The 21,001-nt window shown below is 39.9% G+C and overlaps 3 protein-coding genes across 4 annotated transcripts; 2 read left to right on the plus strand and 1 right to left on the minus strand.

Annotated features, from left to right (window-relative positions):
• The first annotated feature begins 1,820 nt into the window (after positions 1-1,820).
• pabpc4 (poly(A) binding protein, cytoplasmic 4 (inducible form)) lies at positions 1,821-12,042 on the plus strand. 2 transcript variants are annotated; one of them, XM_057344823.1, is made up of 14 exons: positions 1,821-2,485; positions 6,849-7,042; positions 7,293-7,408; positions 8,087-8,226; positions 8,516-8,610; positions 8,749-8,886; positions 8,971-9,066; positions 9,161-9,430; positions 9,660-9,858; positions 10,534-10,667; positions 10,952-11,042; positions 11,190-11,320; positions 11,415-11,510; positions 11,649-12,042. In XM_057344823.1, exons 1-13 carry the CDS (start codon positions 2,290-2,292, stop codon positions 11,505-11,507), a joined length of 1,893 nt encoding a protein of 630 aa, XP_057200806.1. In that variant the 5' UTR covers positions 1,821-2,289; the 3' UTR covers positions 11,508-11,510; positions 11,649-12,042. The 2 variants fall into 2 exon arrangements, with proteins under 2 accessions (XP_057200806.1, XP_057200805.1); XM_057344822.1 differs by having other exon boundaries at positions 1,831-2,485; positions 9,660-9,873.
• A 398-nt stretch (positions 12,043-12,440) lies between these two features.
• ppie (peptidylprolyl isomerase E (cyclophilin E)) lies at positions 12,441-15,322 on the plus strand. Its single transcript, XM_057343360.1, has 10 exons — positions 12,441-12,488; positions 12,691-12,789; positions 13,077-13,120; positions 13,281-13,307; positions 13,398-13,479; positions 13,685-13,788; positions 13,927-14,050; positions 14,239-14,424; positions 14,549-14,691; positions 14,839-15,322. The coding sequence occupies exons 1-10, from the start codon at positions 12,458-12,460 to the stop codon at positions 14,905-14,907; spliced, it is 909 nt and encodes a 302-aa protein (XP_057199343.1). The 5' UTR covers positions 12,441-12,457; the 3' UTR covers positions 14,908-15,322.
• A 113-nt stretch (positions 15,323-15,435) lies between these two features.
• On the minus strand, positions 15,436-20,590 carry LOC130559957 (kelch repeat and BTB domain-containing protein 11). The gene is made up of 2 exons (XM_057343359.1): positions 20,082-20,590; positions 15,436-19,450 (listed from the first exon to the last, which is right to left on the minus strand). The coding sequence occupies exon 2, from the start codon at positions 19,175-19,177 to the stop codon at positions 17,117-17,119; it is 2,061 nt and encodes a 686-aa protein (XP_057199342.1). The 5' UTR covers positions 19,178-19,450; positions 20,082-20,590; the 3' UTR covers positions 15,436-17,116.
• Between the last annotated feature and the right edge of the window lie 411 nt (positions 20,591-21,001).

The following is a 21,001-nucleotide window of genomic DNA, read 5'->3' on the forward strand; positions in this document are numbered from 1 at the left end:
TCACTAATTCCATTCAAAAAGTGAAACTTGTATATTATATTCATTCACTACACACAGACTGATATATTTCAAATGTTTATTTCTTTTAATTTGATGATTATAACTGACAACTAATGAAAATCCCAAATTCAGTATCTCAGAAAATCAGAATATTACTTAAGACCAATACAAAGAAAGGATTTTTAGAAATCTTGGCCAACTGAAAAGTATGAAGATGAAAAGTATGAGCATGTACAGCACTCAATACTTAGTTGGGGCTCCTTTTGCCTGAATTACTGCAGCAATGCGGCGTGGCATGGAGTCGATCAGTCTGTGGCACTGCTCAGGTGTTATGAGAGGCCAGGTTGCTCTGATAGTGGCCTTCAGCTCCTCTGCATTGTTGGGTTTGGCATATCGCATCTTCCTCTTCACAATACCCCATAGATTTTCTATGGGGTTAAGGTCAGGCGAGTTTACTGGCCAATTAAGAACAGGGATACCATGGTCCTTAAACCAGGTACTGGTAGCTTTGGCACTGTGTGCAGGTGCCAAGTCCTGTTGGAAAATGAAATCTGCATATCCATAAAGTTGGTCAGCAGCAGGAAGCATGAAGTGCTCTAAAACTTCCTGGTATACGGCTGCGTTGACCTTGGACCTCAGAAAACACAGTGGACCAACACCAGCAGATGACATGGCACCCCAAACCATCACTGACTGTGGAAACTTTACACTTGACCTCAAGCAACGTGGATTCTGTGCCTCTCCTCTCTTCCTCCAGACTCTGGGACCCTGATTTCCAAAGGAAATGCAAAATTTACTTTCATCAGAGAACATAACTTTGGACCACTCAGCAGCAGTCCAGTCATTTTTGCCTTTAGCCCAGGCGAGACACTTCTGATGCTTCCTGCTGCTGACCAACTTTATGGAGATGCAGATTTCATTTTCCAACAGGACTTGGCACCTGCACACAAGTGCCAAAGCTACCAGTACCTGGTTTAAGGACCATGGCATCCCTGTTCTTAATTGGCCAGCAAACTCGCCTGACCTTAACCCCATAGAAAATCTATGGGGTATTGTGAAGAGGAAGATGCGATATGCCAGACCCAACAATGCAGAAGAGCTGAAGGCCACTATCAGAGCAACCTGGCCTCTCATAACACCCGAGCAGTGCCACAGACTGATCGACTCCATGCCACGCCGCATTGCTGCAGTAATTCAGGCAAAAGGAGCCCCAACTAAGTATTGAGTGCTGTACATGCTCATACTTTTCATCTTCATACTTTTCAGTTGGCCAAGATTTCTAAAAATCCTTTCTTTGTATTGGTCTTAAGTAATATTCTAATTTTCTGAGATACTGAATTTGGGATTTTCATTAGTTGTCAGTTATAATCATCAAATTAAAAGAAATAAACATTTGAAATATATCAGTCTGTGTGTAATGAATGAATATAATATACAAGTTTCACTTTTTGAATGGAATTAGTGAAATAAATCAACTTTTTGATGATATTCTAATTATATGACCAGCACCTGTATACAGTCTACCTAGGTTGCTTGAACAAGTTGACCGAATCAAGAGGGCAGCACTCAGTTCTGACCCAGAAATTGACCCTATGGGCACATCTGGCATGTATATTTACCATTTCTGTGCTACTTATTTAGAAACATTTATATAGCATCTGGCCAGCTACAGTAATAACTACATTAGGCATACGCTTCCTCCCCGCAGTCGCACCCAGATGTCGCTGTTGGGTCACTCAGGGTGGTGGTGTATGTTCGTGAATGTGCTGTCATGTCACGCCGCATGCTCAGTGTGTGTGTTTTCTGTTATCCCGAGTGTGACCCTGGCTACTATTTCCTCCGCAGCTATAAAGTGCCGGTGCGTTTCCCACGCACCCTCTTTCTCCGGCCACCACACCGTGAGTGTATAACTCACCGTTCTTCAATACCTTTAAAAAAAAAGAAAAAATATATAAAAAACACAAAATACCGAAAACCCCAAAAAAGAACTATTACACAAAAAATATTTTACAAAACGGCAAACTTTTTTGTTTTTAAAACGGAAGGTCTCGAGCTAGCCAGACGGTTTCTGACGCCAAAGCCACCCTCAAGACACGCGACTGGACGCCACATGCTGTAGCTGTCATTTATGCCGACACCATTTATTTGGAGTAGCGTAAAAGTTTTCATAGAAGATTAAGAGACGCGATTTGGCACGCCAATTCCAGGACATCCTTTACGCATAGACGGTCATTTCAGCACTAGATATTTCCCAGACAAACCCTAAGCTCCAAGGCTTGAACCCGAGACATGAACGCAGCGACCGCGGGGAGTTATCCGATGGCATCTCTCTATGTAGGCGACCTGCACCCTGACATCACGGAGGCTATGCTGTATGAGAAATTCAGTCCGGCCGGCCCGGTGCTGTCAATCCGCGTGTGTCGGGATATGATCACCCGGCGCTCGCTGGGCTATGCCTACGTCAACTTCCAGCAGCCTGCGGACGGTAAGACACGACTGACGGCCCCTTGTCCTCCGCCCTTCCTGTGTGTGACTTAACGTGTGCTAGGATAGAGCTGTCAGGGTAACGGGAATAATGTATCATGCTTTAGGTTTATTATTCTGGGGATCCTCGAGGTGATCCGTAGCGCTCGCGCGCGCTCTCTCCCCCTCCCCCCTTTACTGCAACACGCATTTGAGTTTCCCCAATATCTGGCTTTAAAAGAGTATTATTCCTTTAATAGTGGATATTGTGAGAAAGACTGGGTTTACAGACTGTCGAACTGTGTCTTTAATGTAAAATATATCAGTCAGAAAAAATATACAGATGAAATATATCAGTATTGTGGCATATGCAACATGCCATGAATGTCATGCACTGTATTGATGGTCCGAAATCTTGTTTGTCTCAAGTTTGTTCTCAAGTGTTTTCCCTTAAATATTATGAAACATAAAATTCGAAATAAAAAAATGTTACATTGCATTGAAAAGCTCTATGTTCAGCACTTCAAAGTAGACTCAATACAATAGTATAACTTAAAGCAGTTCTTCAGCTAATAGACCAGAATTGGATGTTCTGTTTGACCCACATTATTTAAGTTGCCCACATCTGTACATTTTATTATCAGACAAGGCTTTCTAATGTATAGCTGTATAGATGTGTACTAAGTACATGGGAGCGATGTGCATGTTAGCCCACATTCTGCAACCCAGCATGACCCATTTACGCTATTTAAAGTGTCAGAAGGGGATCATGCTATTGTAAAGTACTTTCTTCACTATCTCACACAATACAAATTAGACACGAGGATTCTCTTTTGCCTGAGCAAATTTATAATTTTCCTTTCATTTAACACTCTGATTTACCTTATAGCAACTTACTAAGCTTATTTTTTATATATTTACTTTTAGCTTATTTGATTGTTTTTCATTCTTTTTTGTACAATAACCACAAATTACACAATACAGAATGAACGATGGTTTTAATATTATTGTAGTTAATGCATCACCGAGGAAACACCACCACCATGGTATGTGTCTCTATCATAGCCACAACCAAATTTACAAGTGCCATGTGGGATCTGAATACCATATGCTTTCTCCAAAACACTTAAGAAAACGTTCCTGACAAAATAAGTTAACTTAAAACTGCTTACAGCCACTGTTACTTTTTTAAGCTTTGATATAAGATCAGCTCTAAAAAGAATTGAAGTTAATACGAGAAACATGGTATTTTAATTTTGTTTAACACAAACATTTGTGTGTGGATCCAACCCATTTGTAGTGTACTATATGCTTCATAGTATGTTTCGCCTGCTTCTGCCCTTCTCATTCACAGCACAAAGGTTAAAAGGTCAGAGTTGAACTCGCTCACCTCTATTTGAAACGTCAGATCAGCAACTCAGTCAACATGTTTACATATACAGTACAAAAGCTGTTTGTTAACTCAGGTGAAGGATCATGTGATCCAAGTGTGAAAAGAAAACAGACTTGGATAGTATTAAACATGATTTTGCATTATACAATGACAGTAGGTATTCATTATTTACACACACAATGTAGCTTTCAGCCACAGAAAACACAAAAGTGCTAGTTTTCTAGTGCAGTTAAGCACCGTTTGGTCTTCAGCTTGTAACAGCTGCATTTGTAAACAGTTGCTGGTGCTGGTAGGCTCCAGCCACACACATTCCAGTGTCTCAGCCCCATCAATGGACACCGAGCCTTGAACACATGCTGCCTGCCAGCACATTGCTTAAAGGACCCAACACTACTAAATATAGAGGCAATGAGGGCTGCCTGCTCCGTGCCTGTCTTTTCTGAGAGGTGCATTTGGAGAAACAACCAGACAGGCAAATTCGGTGGTTGGCTACTCCATGTTTCTGATCGATGTCATATTGAATAATTGTTTGTTTTTAAGTCAGGCTGCGGAGGTTGTTGAGCTGATATTGATGACTTGTCAATATCTTTTACAGCTATATGCTATAAATCAGGGTAGCCTATGCGTTTTCAAAACAATCAATTGAGATTGTAAATAAAAAGAAGCCACCACTGAAAAAGTTTGAAGCACCACAGCAACTGGTTTGTCCTGTGTTGGCTGAAAGTGTTGTTTGTATTGCTCTCTCTGTATGGGTGATCCCACTCGCCCTGAGCTCCATGTTCAATACAATCACACTACAAACTGCTGATGGCAGCAGGCACAAGGCTGCTCCATTTTGTTCACTAGACATTTTAGTGCTTAGTGTGTGTGTGTGTGTGCGTGTGTGTGTGTGTGTGTGTGTGTGTATGTGGGAGGAGGGATATGAGGTACAGAGAGAGAGAGACAAGTGAATCATAATGCATTACAATAAATTAGATCACAGTTTTATATGCCACTCATTTTGATAAAGATGCCTTATGTAAACATGATATCTGTGTGTCTGAAGGGGTTATAATGCTGCCTTCACGTGCTCTCAGAAATATGAGTTTCAGAGGTAAAAATTGCACATGAACGCCCTCAGATGTCGCGTTTCCCACTGGGAAGTTGGGAAATAATTTTGATACCCCCTTAAAGTCCTCGTGAACTGGAAGTTGCGATCGTTTTAACTTCCGTATTCTGACACATTTCCGAGTGAAATGGAATTTCAAAGGAGAAAATTAGTGGGCGTGGCTTGCATTTTTCACTGCGAATTGATTGGATGTGCAAAAAACAGCTGTTGCATTGATTTTGAAATGAAACTGGCAGCAGACTGACAGTTGAAGGGGAGGAGTTAACGGATGCTCCGGCCAAGCCGTCTAATTTACATCCTTTGAGATGGATAGTCATTTCAGGGCGGAAGTGCATTTTCAGATTTTATTTGAAGATTATGAGGGTACATGAATTTTAAAAAGAAAATGACCCACATTGATAAACTATTTACTACAAACGCTGCAATATTTCATGAAAAAATAAGAATTGTCATTTTTAATTTCACTGGGACTTTAAACATTCAACATGGCAGATCGGAGAATGAGTTCTGCTGTGATAGATATACTTTATTAGTTTTATTCCTCAACAGCTTCATTGCCTATGGTCTTGTTGTTAAACTAGCGCATATTTACACACATGAATAATCATTTGTTGTATGTTTTTACACAGCGAAAATAACATTTATTTCACCAATATTTCAGAATATTCAGCAAGCTGACTAGATAGTGTGGTAAAACTATACAGTGTTGTTGAAAACTTTTACCTTATAAAACTATTACCATTTTCCCAAGACCCATTTTCCCATTCTTTCTGACAACAAAGCACCTGAACACAACCAGCTCGGAATCATGACATCAGAAGTGGGAATTATCAAATCAGACTTGCCTTGCCAGTTATTCATCAGTTATTTAAGGAATGGATTGCATTTAGTTTAAATGCTGCAGTTTATTGGTCTATGTGTCTGTCCATCAGTTTTCTGTCCTATACAGTATATCTGTATTATTTTTACACAAGGTTGGACATAGAAATATATTCATAGATGCCTCAATAATAGCTGTTTCTATGGATCGGGGTACGTAGGTCGTCCACCATATTGGAACGGTCAAGCTTTATGCGCATGTATTAATATCATGTCACATGCTCTTAGTGTAGACCAAAACATTACAATTACTAAACTAACACAATACAAGACCAGCTGTTAGCTAACACAACATTAAAAAGTTACCCTATTGAGGTAAACACTAAAAACACAAACCGACACATTCTCACCTGTGAAAAGTTAGTTTCTTTGTGAATTTAGTTTTTACAACCATGACTATGTCATGTTGATTTTTACTGTGAGTGAGGACATCAACTGAAGTGTTGACCATTCCAACATGGCGGACACGTTAATGTGTCGAGGGGTTGAATGTAGCATGTATACATATCTATGGGGCTAGACATATCACATATGACCAATGGCAATGGAGGAAGGGGAATTCTTATTTTAATCTGAGGGCCATAATTTATTTTAGCAATAAAAATGACAAAATTCTGTGTACAAAAAGATGTACTGTGTAGTGCTAAATGATTCATCAAATTTGTGGTCCATTTTCACGGAAGAAAAATGGGTAAATTCTGAATGTACATTATTGGTCAAAAGTGATTTACAACTTTGGAAATTTGACGTCTTATTCCTCATATTCATGCACCTATTTCAATGTTTTCTTTGAATCTGAGGGGTCATTTGAAGCAAAATATGTCCTCTGCATATCGTTCTTGCTACTATACCTACAGTTTTTGCAAAAAGTGAATTTTGCCCTAGCATATTAACGGCTTTAAAGCTAATTTTTGCAATACAAAAAGATGCAGATTTGAGTTTATTGGATCCTCAGTTAGTAAGTGTGGAGCAGAGATGTCTCACTTCTGTGTTTTTGGTTTCCAGCGGAGAGGGCTTTGGACACAATGAACTTTGATGTGGTCAAAGGAAAACCTATCAGAATCATGTGGTCACAGAGAGATCCATCACTCAGGAAATCCGGGGTCGGAAACGTCTTCATTAAGAATTTGGACAAGTCAATCGACAACAAGGCCCTGTATGACACCTTCTCTGCCTTTGGAAACATCCTGTCCTGCAAGGTGAGGAGAATCTAAGATTGAATTCGTATAATTATCAGTTGGGTCAATGTTGCTCTGTCAGGCAATGTTAAAATTAACAACGCAATTGCACTTTTTCGAGAAAGCAGCCTACAAACATCAGACAACAAAGTTTAACATTATATGTCAGATCAAGGAATTTGTTATAGAACAGCTGTGTAAGAAAATACTTTGTTAAAGAGGTTTTGTAATCGGATTCTTCCTGCAAATTTACCCCGTTTCTGATGAACAGGTGGTGTGTGATGAGAACGGGTCTAAGGGCTACGCCTTTGTGCATTTTGAAACTCAGGATGCTGCCGATCGTGCCATTGAGAAGATGAATGGCATGCTGCTGAACGACCGCAAGGTGTGAGTGTCCGAACGGAGTCATGTGACAATAAGAATGTTGCATGATGTTAATTACCGCAAAAAATCATTTCATTTCATTAGGCTACCCCTCCCTTTCGAAACACTATGGTGGCTGACACAGCACTAAGATGTCATCACATTTTCGCTTCTTTGCCGAAGGAGATAACGTATTTAAGAAACATGCTCTGTAGAGCAGTTTGTCCGTTTAGGGCTACCGTAGAAACAACATGGCGAATTCCATGTAAGGGGACCCGCGATGTATGTACTGTAGATAGAAAAAGCTAATTCCGAGGTAATAAAAACATAACTTCTTTATAAAACATAAGGTCTTTATACACCTCTGAAAACATAGTTATGTATATTATATTGCATTTCTGTCAATAGATCCTCAAAAAAATTACACACTTGACCTTTAAAATACACGTCTACGCTTGCGGTAGTTCGACACCCAAATGCAGACAAATATGAAAATATCCATTTAAGGTTATTAGAGTCATTTAACACAGATGACATCTGCTGTTTTATGTCTGTCAAAAAGTCTTTGTGTCTTTGTAGAGCTGTTGTAGTGCTGCAGCTGTTTTGTGTCTGCAGTTAGTTTGCAGCTGTTGGTCTGAGTCTGTATTGTATTTCTACGTCAGTTACGTTGATCAATGGGTCTGTCTCCATCACTCCTTGTAGTTTTGTGGGGCGTTTCAAGTCCAGGAAGGAGAGGGAAGCAGAGATGGGAGCCAAAGCCAAAGAGTTCACCAATGTTTACATCAAGAACTTTGGAGACGACATGGATGATCAAAGACTAAAGGAGCTCTTTGATAAATATGGTGGGTTTAAGGTTATAAATTCTAGATTATAAATCCTAAAATCAGGTTGATTTATAGATAGGTTTGACTCCATGTAGAATAAATGATTTCTTGTAAGGATAACAAGGAATGACTGCAGTAACAATTTAAACATGAAGGATCCAAATGTGATTGATGTTGATGCTTTAAAGTACACTTGAACATATTAGTTCTGTGCACTTTGGGAATTGATTAAGAGAAATACAGACTTTGGACACATTCCCACCTTTTTTAGAATATAAAGAAGTTATATTCTTTATTTTACCCGCAGGTAAAACATTGAGTGTGAAGGTCATGACAGACCCCACAGGGAAATCTCGTGGATTTGGCTTTGTGAGCTACGAGAAGCACGAGGACGCTTACCAGGTACAAGCAGACAAGCAGAAAGTCTTATTGGGCAACATGAAGTGACATGATTAATATATGATTGGATAATAATATAACTTAGCCAGTCTGCAATGGGAACAGAGAAATTAATAAATTACAATGGTGTTTTTACCTCAGGCTGTGGAGGAAATGAATGGCGTGGAGCTGAACGGTAAGACGGTGTTCGTTGGCCGAGCTCAGAAAAAGATGGAGAGACAATCAGAGCTCAAGAGGAAGTTTGAACAGCTCAAACAGGAAAGAATCAGCAGATACCAGGTATTGTACATAAGCTGGTGTCTGTATGTCTGCAGTATGTGTGTGCGTTCTTTATAAAGAACATGTTTGTATTTGTGTTCACAGGGTGTAAATCTGTATATCAAGAATCTCGATGACACCATTGATGATGAAAAACTTCGCAAAGAGTTCTCGCCTTTCGGCTCCATTACGAGTGCCAAGGTGGGTCAGAGGTCAAGGGCCAGCTGTTCTAAAGAATCAGAATTTAGCATCATGAGAAGGTTTTTCTTGAGATCTTGTGTGTTTCTTGCTGTAGGTGATGCTGGAGGATGGCAGATCCAAAGGTTTTGGCTTTGTGTGTTTCTCCTCGCCTGAGGAGGCCACCAAGGCGGTGACAGAGATGAACGGGCGTATTGTAGGCTCCAAACCGCTGTATGTGGCCCTGGCACAACGTAAAGAGGAACGGAAAGCTCATCTCACCAACCAGTACATGCAGCGTATCGCTGGTATGAGGGCCATGCCTGCCAACGCCATCATCAACCAGTTCCAGCCTGCCAGCGGGTACTTCATGCCAGCTGTGCCCCAGGTAGGCCTAAATGCATTAGATAACATGTGCTTTTTAACAGTATAACTTGGGTATAGATATAAATGTTGTCCTCAGTTATTTAAGAATGAATGTCTGCTTACCTAATAAGGGTTATGAACTAGTAAAGCTTGTTTAAATTATTTGTCTTTATTATTTATCTCTGTATTTTGTATATTATTTATTTTTTCTGTATTTAATTAAACACATTTCTGATTCAAATGCACCGCAGGCCCAGAACAGAACAACATATTATGCACCCAACCAGCTCACCCAGATGCGTCCGAACCCTCGTTGGCAGCAGCAGGGGGGCAGAGGTCAGGGCGGGTTCCAGGGCATGCCCAACTCCTTGCGCCAGCCAGGGCCCCGTGCCAACATACGGCACATGGGACCCAATGCCTCCCCCCAAGGTCCACGTGGAATCCCCACAGGTGCACAGAGAGTGGGTGAGAAAACCCACCCACTAACAATGTGTTGCTATGGCCTGTTATGAGAATTTTTTCAAAATAAATAGTCTTACTATGTTTCGGTTGCACAAAAACGTCAAGGGTTTAAATCTCAGGGAAGGTACATACTGATAAAATGTACACCTATATTTGATGATAGATGTGTATTTCTCTTAAACATAATACAGTTGGGCACAAAACAGCAAGACCATTAATGAAAAGGACTTCTTTTTCATTCGTTTTGTAAAATATTTTTTATTATAATATAAAAAGTGTTATATTGTGCAGGATAAGTAAAAAGTTAGGTTTTTAATAAATTCGATTTTTTTGTATGACTGTTGGTATGACCCCATTTATTTTAATGACCGCATACACTCAAACTGGCATAGACCCACAAGTTGATGCAACTCTGATAATCCATATTGTCCTAGCATGATCGTACAATGTGATAAAAAAGCATTTTGTGTGCTTCAGTGGTAGCAAACATTCTGACCTTTGGTACAATGGTCAAATAATACACAACCCTAACGTCTAGTCTAATCGTTTATTAAAAAAATGTCATACCATTTCATTGTTTTAAGTGTTCTTTTTAGAAGATCTTTTTAAACTAATAACTGTTTAGATGTTGAATTCTTTTATTTACATCCTTTTGTCAACTAGGTGGTACTGGCCAACCAATGGGTCCCCGCCCGGCAATGGGGTTGACAGTCCCACGTGCCATGCCCCCATACAAGTATGCCAACCCCATAAGAAACACTCAGCCTCAGGTAGTGCAGCCAATTACCCTGCAACAGGTAATATCTGCTGTCAAACAAACACAAATACACTCACAAAATGGTGTTTACAAATACAGAGCTAAGTCTAGTTAGTAAATGCAACCGTGCAAATATTATATTTTAGACAAAAGTGTAAATGTGTGCTATACAGTGGCAGAGTTTGCAGTAAAGGGATGTTAAGATAAGAAAAATAAAAGTTTAGGGTTGGGGCTAAGGGTTAAAAATTCCATTAGAATGAGGTTGTACACAAAGAAAATATGAAATCATAGTTTTGTGAAGATGTTGTTGCTTGTGCTTTACAGGCTCAGCCTGCTGTCCATGTGCAAGGTCAGGAGCCCCTCACTGCTTCTATGTTAGCTGCTGCACCTCCTCAGGAACAGAAACAGATGCTCGGTGAGATGAGGAGGCTGGAAGCATGTCCAGCCATCGAAAAACATTTTTACATTTCTTATCCATATGCGGTCAAAATCCTCTTTGATTATAAAAGTTTACTTGTTTTTTTCCTGTATTTTAAACAGTGTTTAAACTCTTTTCTTTCAGGCGAGCGGCTGTTTCCTCTCATCCAGGCAATGCATCCCAGTCTAGCCGGGAAGATCACAGGAATGCTGCTGGAGATAGACAACTCTGAGCTGTTGCATATGCTGGAATCCCATGAGTCTCTTCGCTCCAAGGTGACAGTTGTCTACTGTGATAAAAGCCTCCAGTTATAGACTCTCTCTTCTGTTATTTCCAATAATGACTGACTGACTCTTGTTCTTTTCTCAGGTGGAGGAAGCTGTCGCTGTGCTTCAGGCCCATCAGGCCAAGAAAGACGCCACACAGAAAGTCAATACCGTGACCGCTGCTGCAACATCCTGACAAGTAACTATTGTTGGTTTTATCCTTATCGGTATTGTGGTTATTGTTGTTCTATTTTCAGCTTTTTAAATGAAAATGATTATGAAATTAGATCTTTTTCATGGTTTTGAAATGGATGACGTGTGTGTTATTGTTCTGCAGGTAAAGGTGAAAACCTGAAGAGAGTTCATTGCCCCGTCTGGTTTCGTCTGGTGGCATCCAATATCAATCAAACAAAAAAACCTAAATATTTAAAAAAAGAGAAAAAGAGAAAAAGATACTTTAACATAAAGAATATATTGTTTTATTGCAGGGTTTATATTTTGAACTCTGAAATGGTTTTCATCACCAATACCTAAAGTTAATCTAAAAGGAGGCTATTCTGTGAGAGAAGAGCTTCTATGTTGTGGCCAGGACTGACTTTTTCTATGAGGAAAGTTGAAACTTTTTTGTTCTTCTGTGAGCTGCGTGTTTGCTGCTTTGATTGGACCTCACTTGTCCCATGACAATAACCTGAGTGGTGTGGAACTCTGAATAAAAGGATATTTAAATTGAATTGTGTTGTTTTTCACCTTTTGCTTTGTGATGAAGTAAGACTAAAGGCTAAAATACACTACTTTTGCTCAGATTTTGGCCAGTTTAAGAAATTTCCAGCCTCAAACTCGAGAACAACGTCTTGATTTGGAAAAAAAAGTATTAAAAAAAGTATTGAAAGTATTTTGCAACCTCAAAACATTAATATTACAATTGATTTAGCAACAGTACATTTTACTAATTAACATTAAAAGAGCGCATTTCCTGAAATTATTTTTGCGTTGAAGTAGAAATATCCTAAACCCGATGTGTCTGGAAAGCAGCCGTTATGCTGCTGTCATTGCTCTCCGCACCACTAGAGGGCGACATATAACAGTGGCGTTTATAATCCACTGTGGCAAAGAAAATAGTGTTATAGGTTAAAGGTCACAAGCAAGATGGCGGCGAACAAACGTGTACTTTATATTGGTAAGAAAACATTCAAAATTATGAATTAATATCAAGACTGATTAGGAATGTAGTTTAACCCTGCAGCAGTCGCATGTTCCATTATGCGGTTCCTACTAATAGCTAACGTTAGAGACGGGAGCACATAAATATCACGTATAAGTTAGGACTTCAATGGTCAATACGAATGAAAGAGTGAAGTATTAAATGTTGTGTTTTGAAGGTGGTCTTGCGGAAGAAGTGGATGAAAAAGTGCTGCACGCTGCCTTCATTCCTTTTGGCGACATTATAGATATTCAGATCCCATTAGATTATGAAACAGGTGAGAACACACAACAAAACACTACTCCAAAATAGTTTATCACTATAACACGGACAGAACAAAAACTGTTTTATGACTTTATTTTACAACAATAACACCAGACTCTCACTCTTGCATACTTGCATGTGCACTCATTTCATTTAGCAGACGCTTTAGTCCAAAGCAATTTTGAAATGAGAAAGCATTTAACATTTTGTCAATAAATTACGACATCGCACACATATACTGTATAACTATAGCACATAAACATAAATGTCTGAGTTTTAAGCATGGGTCTCTCACCACAGAGAAACACCGAGGTTTCGCCTTCATCGAGTTTGAACTGGGAGAGGTGAGTAACATCTTAATCGGTCTGCAGAATAATTGAGGAACTCTTTGATAGATTGAAACTGTTAAAGGGATAGTTCACCTAAAAATAAAATTTCTCTCATTGTTTACAAACTCTCGTAGTCTGTGAAGTGTTAATGTACATGTGTTTGTCTGTTTTTTAGGATGCAGCAGCTGCTATTGATAACATGGTGAGTGAGTCACTAGGATCTGTGTCTCAGAAATCCCAACACAGTCAGATTGTGTTTCAATGAATGTCTGTTTGCCTTTGTGTTGTGCAGAATGAGTCAGAACTGTTTGGTAGAACCATCAGGGTAAACATTGCCAAACCTATGAGAATTAAAGAAGGCTCTTCTCGACCAGGTGAGGAGTTTACCCACCACATATGCCTTTTCCACGTTCTGCTACATGAAATTCTAAAAATAAATTGCATGTTTTTTGTATGTTGCATCTTTTGTTGAACAAATTATATCTCTTCAAATACTATCTCACTAATATTATGCTGTTATTTATCATTTCTCTCATCTCCGTGAACTATTAATTTATTTGTCATTGTGGTTATGCTCAGTTTGGTCTGATGATGACTGGCTAAAGAAGTTCTCAGGGAAGACCACAGAGGAGAGCGAGGAGGCGGAGTCAGTTGCAGAATCAGCCAATACAAACACACAAGAGGTGAGAAAGCGGTTATATAAAATGACACTAAAATTGCTTCCTTTGAACCATCCAAGTACATCTCATTATACATTTTTGATTTGGACTTTATAATTTAGTCTTGATTTGTATATTTCCTCTCTTTGTGTTTCTCAACAGGGAGAACCACCGGCAAAGAAAGGCAGAACTAACCCTCAGGTCTACATGGACATCAAGATCGGCAACAAACCTGCAGGCAGACTGCGCTTCCTACTGCGAGCGGATGTTGTGCCAATGACAGCAGGTCAAATGCGCAACTTTCCTCCTCTGTTTTTTTTTAAATTTACTTGAAATCCAGGATTTGAAATGTCTGAGGCTCTGTGGAGTAGCTTGTGTCAATTTTTATGCAAGATAACATTGGGCTTGCAGATGAGCAGGTTGCCAAGGAAAGCAAGGTACTGATTGGTGGACTTTTGTTTGTTTTGCCTGTAGAAAACTTCCGTTGTTTGTGTACACATGAGAAGGGCTTTGGATTCAAGGGCAGCAGCTTCCATAGAATCATCCCTCAGTTTATGTGTCAGGGCGGAGATTTCACCAATCACAACGGCACTGGGGGCAAGTCCATTTATGGAGGCAAGTTTGATGATGAGAACTTTGTCCTTAAACATACTGGACCGGGTGAGACATATTTATTTCTTTTTTGTGTTAATGTACTGATTGTTGGCTAAAAAGTTGTCCCATCTACTGTGTGGGTACACATGCCAGCTGGACGTGACAATAGCTTTTTTCTGTTTTTCTTTAGGTCAGTTGTCAATGGCAAACTCAGGTGCCAATAGTAACGGCTCTCAGTTCTTTATCACCGTTGATAAAACTGACTGGCTGGATGGCAAACACGTAGTCTTTGGAGAGCTTGTAGAGGGGATGGATGTACTCCGGGCCATGGAGGTAAGTGGCTGATGCATCACACGTGTACTTCGAATATAATTTGGTTCTGCTCAGTGGCATAATTTAAAATGCTTTAAATTTAATATAATAATTCAGGTAGAAGTTTTGTTCTCCTGATGATCTATTGTTTCTACTGTTTCTTCACAGGCTCAGGGAACAAAAGATGGAAAACCTAAACAGAAGCTCATTATCTCCAACTGTGGAGAGTATGTGTGAGATGCTTGTGAGATTGTGGAAAAACTGTATATTTTTTTCATAACTAATTTGTAAATATCCAAATAAAACTTTTATAGAAAACTATTTTGTTTGTTTTTCTGCCAAATGTTTGCCATTATATTTGTTTTAGTAAAATTAGGTTAGGCTGGAATTTGCTTGCACTGATTTATCGATAATTGATTAAATCAGACATTTAATCGAAATAGTTAGATATATAATATTTGTGACACAATACTGCAATTTTTTTTTTAAATATGCAAGTCATGACTAGAATGCTTTGGTTTAAACTGTTAACTTAATATTACACACAATATTATCTCAATATCAATTTCAGAAGATACACAGCATTGCAGTCTCCATCCAGTAGATGGCAGAATTGCTCCAGGAAACCTCTGGATAGTATACTGTATTTCAAACCAGCTGTGCAGTCTGTAGAAAAGCTAAAGAACAACGTTCATTAGCTGAGATCTGACCTGTCGACAATGTTTAATGCAGACCATTGTTAACTAAACAAACTATAATGAAATGACAATTAAAAATCACTTTATTGTAAACACAAGACACATTAGTTTGTTAGCTGTTAAACCGACAGAGCCACTGAAAAAGTAAAACCATCAAGCAATTTCTTTCAACAGCACATTAGTCTTATACACGTCACTAAGCAAGCAGTGTCCCACCTATATGATCAGCATCACAACACACTTCAGTTGCCTTGCAACAATATCCCAATCTCAGGTGCATATCTGACAACTGGAAAAATCTTTACTTAGAAGCACTCGGGCATGATTTAAAAACAAGACTATAATTTAGCAAGTACAGGAATCATTGCTGCTGGAGATTTATGGTCATTTGTGATCTCTGAGATGTTTGCTAGAATGGTGTGATGTTTGTCTAGGTTTGTTAAAAGTGAGTAAAGCACAGTGGGGCAATTCAAGTACTAGAAGTAAAAAAACGTTCACATTTATAATAACAGCAACATTCATGCCTGTATTCATATTCCATTAACGAATGAAATGACAGAATTAAAACATGTTTTGTAGTATACCTCAATACATTATGAATGAATCTCAGATTCTTCAGAAATGTTGGCTTTGAAAAAGCTTGGGCAAAACGAAGTGTTAAAAAATGGTCTTATTGAAACACTTTGAGATAACATTTTGTGGCCTTATGACATGCAAAGGACACAATAAAAATGTGACAATACATGTTTTTGGTCACCATGACAGAATCTATCTGATTTGTATGGTTTTTAAATTGATACCCTTAATTGATAAGGTGTATAGAAAAACACTAAGGATTAAATTGTTCTGTGCCATTCAGTTTAACAATCCTTCAATATCTGAAACTCTTGACCATGTGTTTTTCAGCAATAATAAACATTTTAAATTGTATTTGGGATTAAACGAGCTGAAATCCTAAATTACCTTCATGGTTGATGGATTTTGCCTGAAAGTGATGTATTGCTTATGAAAATGTAATTTAATGTTTTCTTAAGGTTTTATCTTTGGCAATGACTCCAAACCGAGGAACAGACCCTCTGTGATTTTTTGCCTTCTGGACTCCCTAATAAAAGTGCTTTTATAGTCTCCTCTCAAATATAGTAAACTGTAGTATTAAATTGTGTTTCAATACTATTTGTGACAGCAGCAAGAATAGAAGTTAAGTGCTTTGTGCTTGTAATGTTTCCCTAATGTTACTCTAATGTAATGGCTTCCTTAGCTGCTTCATAGCCGTTATTTACTGACCCAGTTGTGTCAAAGTTGCCTGTTCTTTTATGTTTCTCTATGTGGTTCCAAATTTATTTCATAGTTTACTTTTACAAAATCTACTTGCATAGAATCTGTTGTTAAGAAAACTGGGTCACATTATAACATCATGTGCTTCAGTTGTTCATTTGTGCTATCTCCATTTACTTTTTTGCTAATTCCAGTTTCACCCAAATACAAAAGTGCACAAAACAAATGATGGAAGAGATTGCACAAATAAGCTATGTATACAGGACCTTCTTCATCTTCCAAAGTTGGATTGTGGAGTATTGGTCTTAAGGCGCCAAACATCAGTTTGTTCTTCCCATGCAAAGAAAACATTCCAGTATCAAGCTGAGCTGACACATTGAACTTCTCGGTAGTTAAAACTTAATCTATAAATATTGATCAGGCATTCTGTTTCTCCACGTCTAGAGAAACACAGAACGGTCAACCATGGGATGTCACATAAATCTTCCACCTCTCTCAGGCAAACTGAGAATAAACGGGAATAAGACGCCTTTGGCCTCCACGGGTGCTTTAAGAGTCTCTTCTTTGAATCGACCCCCATCATCCTCGACAATGAACTGAAGTGTCTGAGATTTATTCACACAGTAGATGCAGTTATCGATGACGGCACAGCGAAACGGCAGCGTGCAGCCTTGCTGCTGGGAAGCGCAGTCGTGCCACATCTTTACAATGGTGTTGTACTTGAAGACGCTGATGCCCTGCTCGCGGTTAACGTCGAATCGGTAGATGAAGCTCTTGAGGGCCACCATGTCTGTGGATTTTTTCCTGCTGTTGTTGTAAGGACATTCCTGCCATTCATCTCTCTTAGGGTCATATTTCAGCAGCCGATAAAACAGAGACCCTCCCGAGACGTACAGCTCGCCGTTACAGGTAGTGGCTTCGTGAGCCACCGCGAAGGCTCCTTTGGGCAGAGGTGCCACCGCAGTCCAGCGGTCCATGCGAGGGTCGTACTTCTCAACCGTAAAGAGGCATTCACCACCGATAGCGTATAGATACCCGTCCATTGAGACCAGTTTGAGTTGCGATCGTGCTTGACTCATGGGTCGGACCTCGCTCCAGCGGTCTGTGATGGGATTGTAGCAAAACACTTTATCAGAAACTTTGCTTTTCTCTCCAGTTCCCCTGATTCCACCAGCCACAAACAAGTAATTGTACATTGTGCATATACCACAGCCTTTTGTGTTGATGTCGTCTGGCATGACGGTCAGGGTGTGCCAGTCCTTAGTGCTCTTGTTGTAGTAGTAGATCATGTGATTGTCCTCAAACGACGTGATGGAGAGGGGGCTCTGGGGTCGGCTGCTGTTCCTGCTGGGCGGTCTGCTTCCCACCCACTCAAACACGTCGTTTATTTCCGCCACCATCAGACACTTGCGGTTCTCCATTCGTTTGCGCAGGATGAGATCTCTCTCCGAGCCCGTGAGGCGGCCGTAAACGGCTGGATCTCTTAGAACTTGGAGAAAGTTGTCGCTCATGAACCGATAAGATGTTTCTTTCAGTTCATTTAATCGCTGCTTTTTGGCGATGGTAAGAATTTCATAGCAGTTCTCCGGAGTGATCTGCGTGGATACGGTGTCGATTGCGGCTTGCACCGCACAGGGCATTTGCAGAATCTTTGCGCCTGTGATGACTTCCACGACGTTGTCTTTGTTTACATTCATCTGGGAGGAATAAACATAATCTATAAGCACGGATAAGGTCTTATAGCTCATTCCTTTCACCTTCAGAATGTCTCGGGAAAGCCTGGCTTTAAAATAATCACTTTTCTCAGCCAGTACTGACTTGTGTGCTTGTATTTTCTGTCCGCCCACTTCGATGACTAAATTGGGCTCTTCTTTCGCTGAGAGAGCCTCTCTTAGTGCAGATCCACTAAGCTTTTGTCCTTGACTTGATTCCAGGCCTGTCTGTCCGAGCGATGTTCTGTGATGAGTCTGATTTGCTCCTTCAGAGGAACTTACAAAGCAACTCAGCGTTTGTTCATACGGCCTTGTCTCCTGGGAGCTTTTATAGGAATGATTTCTGTCAGCTGACCTGGAGGTGTCATTTTTATTGTCAAACCGACTCCGAACAACTTCATTGTCTCTGAGAACACTGGATAATTTCTCTATTTCCTCCTTTTTCTGTGTACTGAAACACAGAGAGGTTCCCATTACTTTTGCTCCATTTGTTTCTTTAATACTTCCTTGACATGAAAGTTCACTTGTATTTCTCAAACCGAGGTCAAAGTGTTGTGCTTTAGATGAATCCACAGGCTGAATGTGCTCCTGAAATCCACTGTCGCTGGAGACAGCATCTTGTGCGTATTCTGCACCTGTTACGGCAGTCAAACCCCCTGATTCGGATGTATCCCACACACCCTGTTGTATTCCCATTTTTCCCATGGCTGGGACATTGTTGTTCCCTTCAGAGGGGAGACTTGGTTCTGGAGAGTTTGCAGCGTGAAATATGACGTCTGCTTGTACTGTGAACATGCTTCTGTCTTGCAGATTGTTGTTCATCTTGCTGTAGTTGCAGTATGCCCTCTACGGTCACTCATTCAGTGCTATTAGACCAATAAAGAAACGGCTCTTTTGGTGCAGACAGTAGTGGCAATTTAATCCAACGAGGGCCTCAGGAATGACTGGCAGATGTTAGTTATTGAAGGAATTTCTTAGTGTCCGAATGAACAAATCGGAGAACAAAATTGATGTATGTTGTTATCCTCTGTGTCGTCTACATTTCATCCAGTTAAACATGGGAAAGAAGAGCTTGTGTCCACTGAGTTCTCAGTCCTGAGTTCAGTAAGACAGGAAAATAATGTTATTATGCTCATTATTACAACATTACTCCACTTTATACTATTTAAAGAATCATAACATTGCCATTTCAGATGACAGAATGATATTAAATATTAAAAAAACTCTGACAAGCCCTAGATAGACAGTAAGTGGTGTTTTGTTTGTGCGTGTGTGAGCAGTCATTTACGACAAGCCACACAACAATCTGTCTGTTAAAATGACATTAATATAAAAACATCTCATAGTGAGTTGCTGTTTATAAAACACCTCTCACAGATCAACACTGAAATGCTCCATTTAAGACAGTCTAATGAGCATGCGCAGTACTCGCAAACAAACTGACCGCTTTGAGGGATAAAAACTTAATGAGAGCGAGCGGCAGACAGATTCCATCGTACTACCCATTAATATTACGTCATTAATATTAAAGACCTTACAATGATCCTTTGAACTGTGCTTAGGGTTTTGATAAACGAATGTACCGTGGAAGACAAAGGATGCGAGATGACTGAGAACAGGAAAATAAAAACCAGGCAGGAATGAGACGAATGACAACTGAAGTAGAAATATCATTAATAAACCCATTAACGTTACACATGAAACGTTGCAATGCTCCAGTACTTACGTGCCACACGCAGGATTTCTGTTTGCTTGCTGTCTCACACAAAGCGCTCTTATGTAACGTTAAGTCAGATCTAATACAGCGCGCTGTGGGGAGTCTATAACGTTAACTTACATGTGTCAATGAGGATCTCTCGAGTTTTTCCGAATTCAAATCACCTGGCCACTCATGGAATTGACCATTTGCACAATCCATCCCATTTTGTAATAACGGCCAGTTTAGTGATAACTTCTCGTCCTCCTGCGCGTGTTTGAAAGCGTCGACTGAAGAATCACCGTCCACAAAATGCCATCGTTTCATTCAAGCGCGTGAAACGTCTCCTCACAGGAATAATTTCCGCTAAACCGACCCTGTGCTCCAGATCTCACGACACAGACTCTCCACCCTCGGAGTGGTTTGCAGTATTTTGATTTTACCGTAAACCGGGCTAGTTATTGATCCAAACCACACCCCCATTTGTATTCACCCTCTACACACTACACATCAGACCTGCTGCTCAAATCCGCGGTAAGCTCGCGACGTTCCCGCACACGACGAGACGGGCACTCGCGCAGCGCGCGTTCAGAATGATATTGCGCAACGTGGAACTCCGACGTTTATTGTATAGTGTTACTAAATCTTGTGCTGAAGCCCTTTCGGGGTTTCATTAAATGTCCTAAATATAACTGCCCTGCTTTACAACGTGGTCATTTCATGAAGTAGAGTGTTCTAGATCTGTAATTACCAACTAAATTAATACTCCAGATATAATGACACGTCTCTGTAAAAATGGCATAAAAGAAAACAAACAGGTGAATCAAAAGCAGAGAGCATCACATCACATTTCTATACAGCATGAGAAAACGAGCAAATCATGAGAAAGCGAGCAAAGGCCTCCAAAACACTTCCCACATCAGTTCATCTATAGCTTTCTAGCAAGTTGA

The sequence above is a fragment of the Triplophysa rosa genome, linkage group LG10, assembly GCF_024868665.1.
Source record: "Triplophysa rosa linkage group LG10, Trosa_1v2, whole genome shotgun sequence".
In the NCBI taxonomy this organism is placed as follows: domain Eukaryota; kingdom Metazoa; phylum Chordata; class Actinopteri; order Cypriniformes; family Nemacheilidae; genus Triplophysa; species Triplophysa rosa.

Bases quoted from the DNA above. Each gene is read 5' to 3' on its own strand.
- ppie (XM_057343360.1), top strand. From the start codon at position 12,458: ATGGCGGCGAACAAACGTGTACTTTATATTG. The intron at 13,121-13,280 runs GTGAGTAACATC...TCTGTTTTTTAG, and splicing joins TCGAGTTTGAACTGGGAGAG to GATGCAGCAGCTGCTATTGA. The intron at 14,425-14,548 runs GTGAGACATATT...GTTTTTCTTTAG, and splicing joins CCTTAAACATACTGGACCGG to GTCAGTTGTCAATGGCAAAC.
- LOC130559957 (XM_057343359.1), bottom strand. From the start codon at position 19,177: ATGAACAACAATCTGCAAGACAGAAGCATGTTCACAGTACAAGCAGAC.
- pabpc4 (XM_057344822.1), top strand. From the start codon at position 2,290: ATGAACGCAGCGACCGCGGGGAGTTATCCGATGGCATCTCTCTATGTA. The intron at 9,067-9,160 runs GTGGGTCAGAGG...TTCTTGCTGTAG, and splicing joins GCTCCATTACGAGTGCCAAG to GTGATGCTGGAGGATGGCAG. The intron at 11,321-11,414 runs GTGACAGTTGTC...TTCTTTTCTCAG, and splicing joins ATGAGTCTCTTCGCTCCAAG to GTGGAGGAAGCTGTCGCTGT.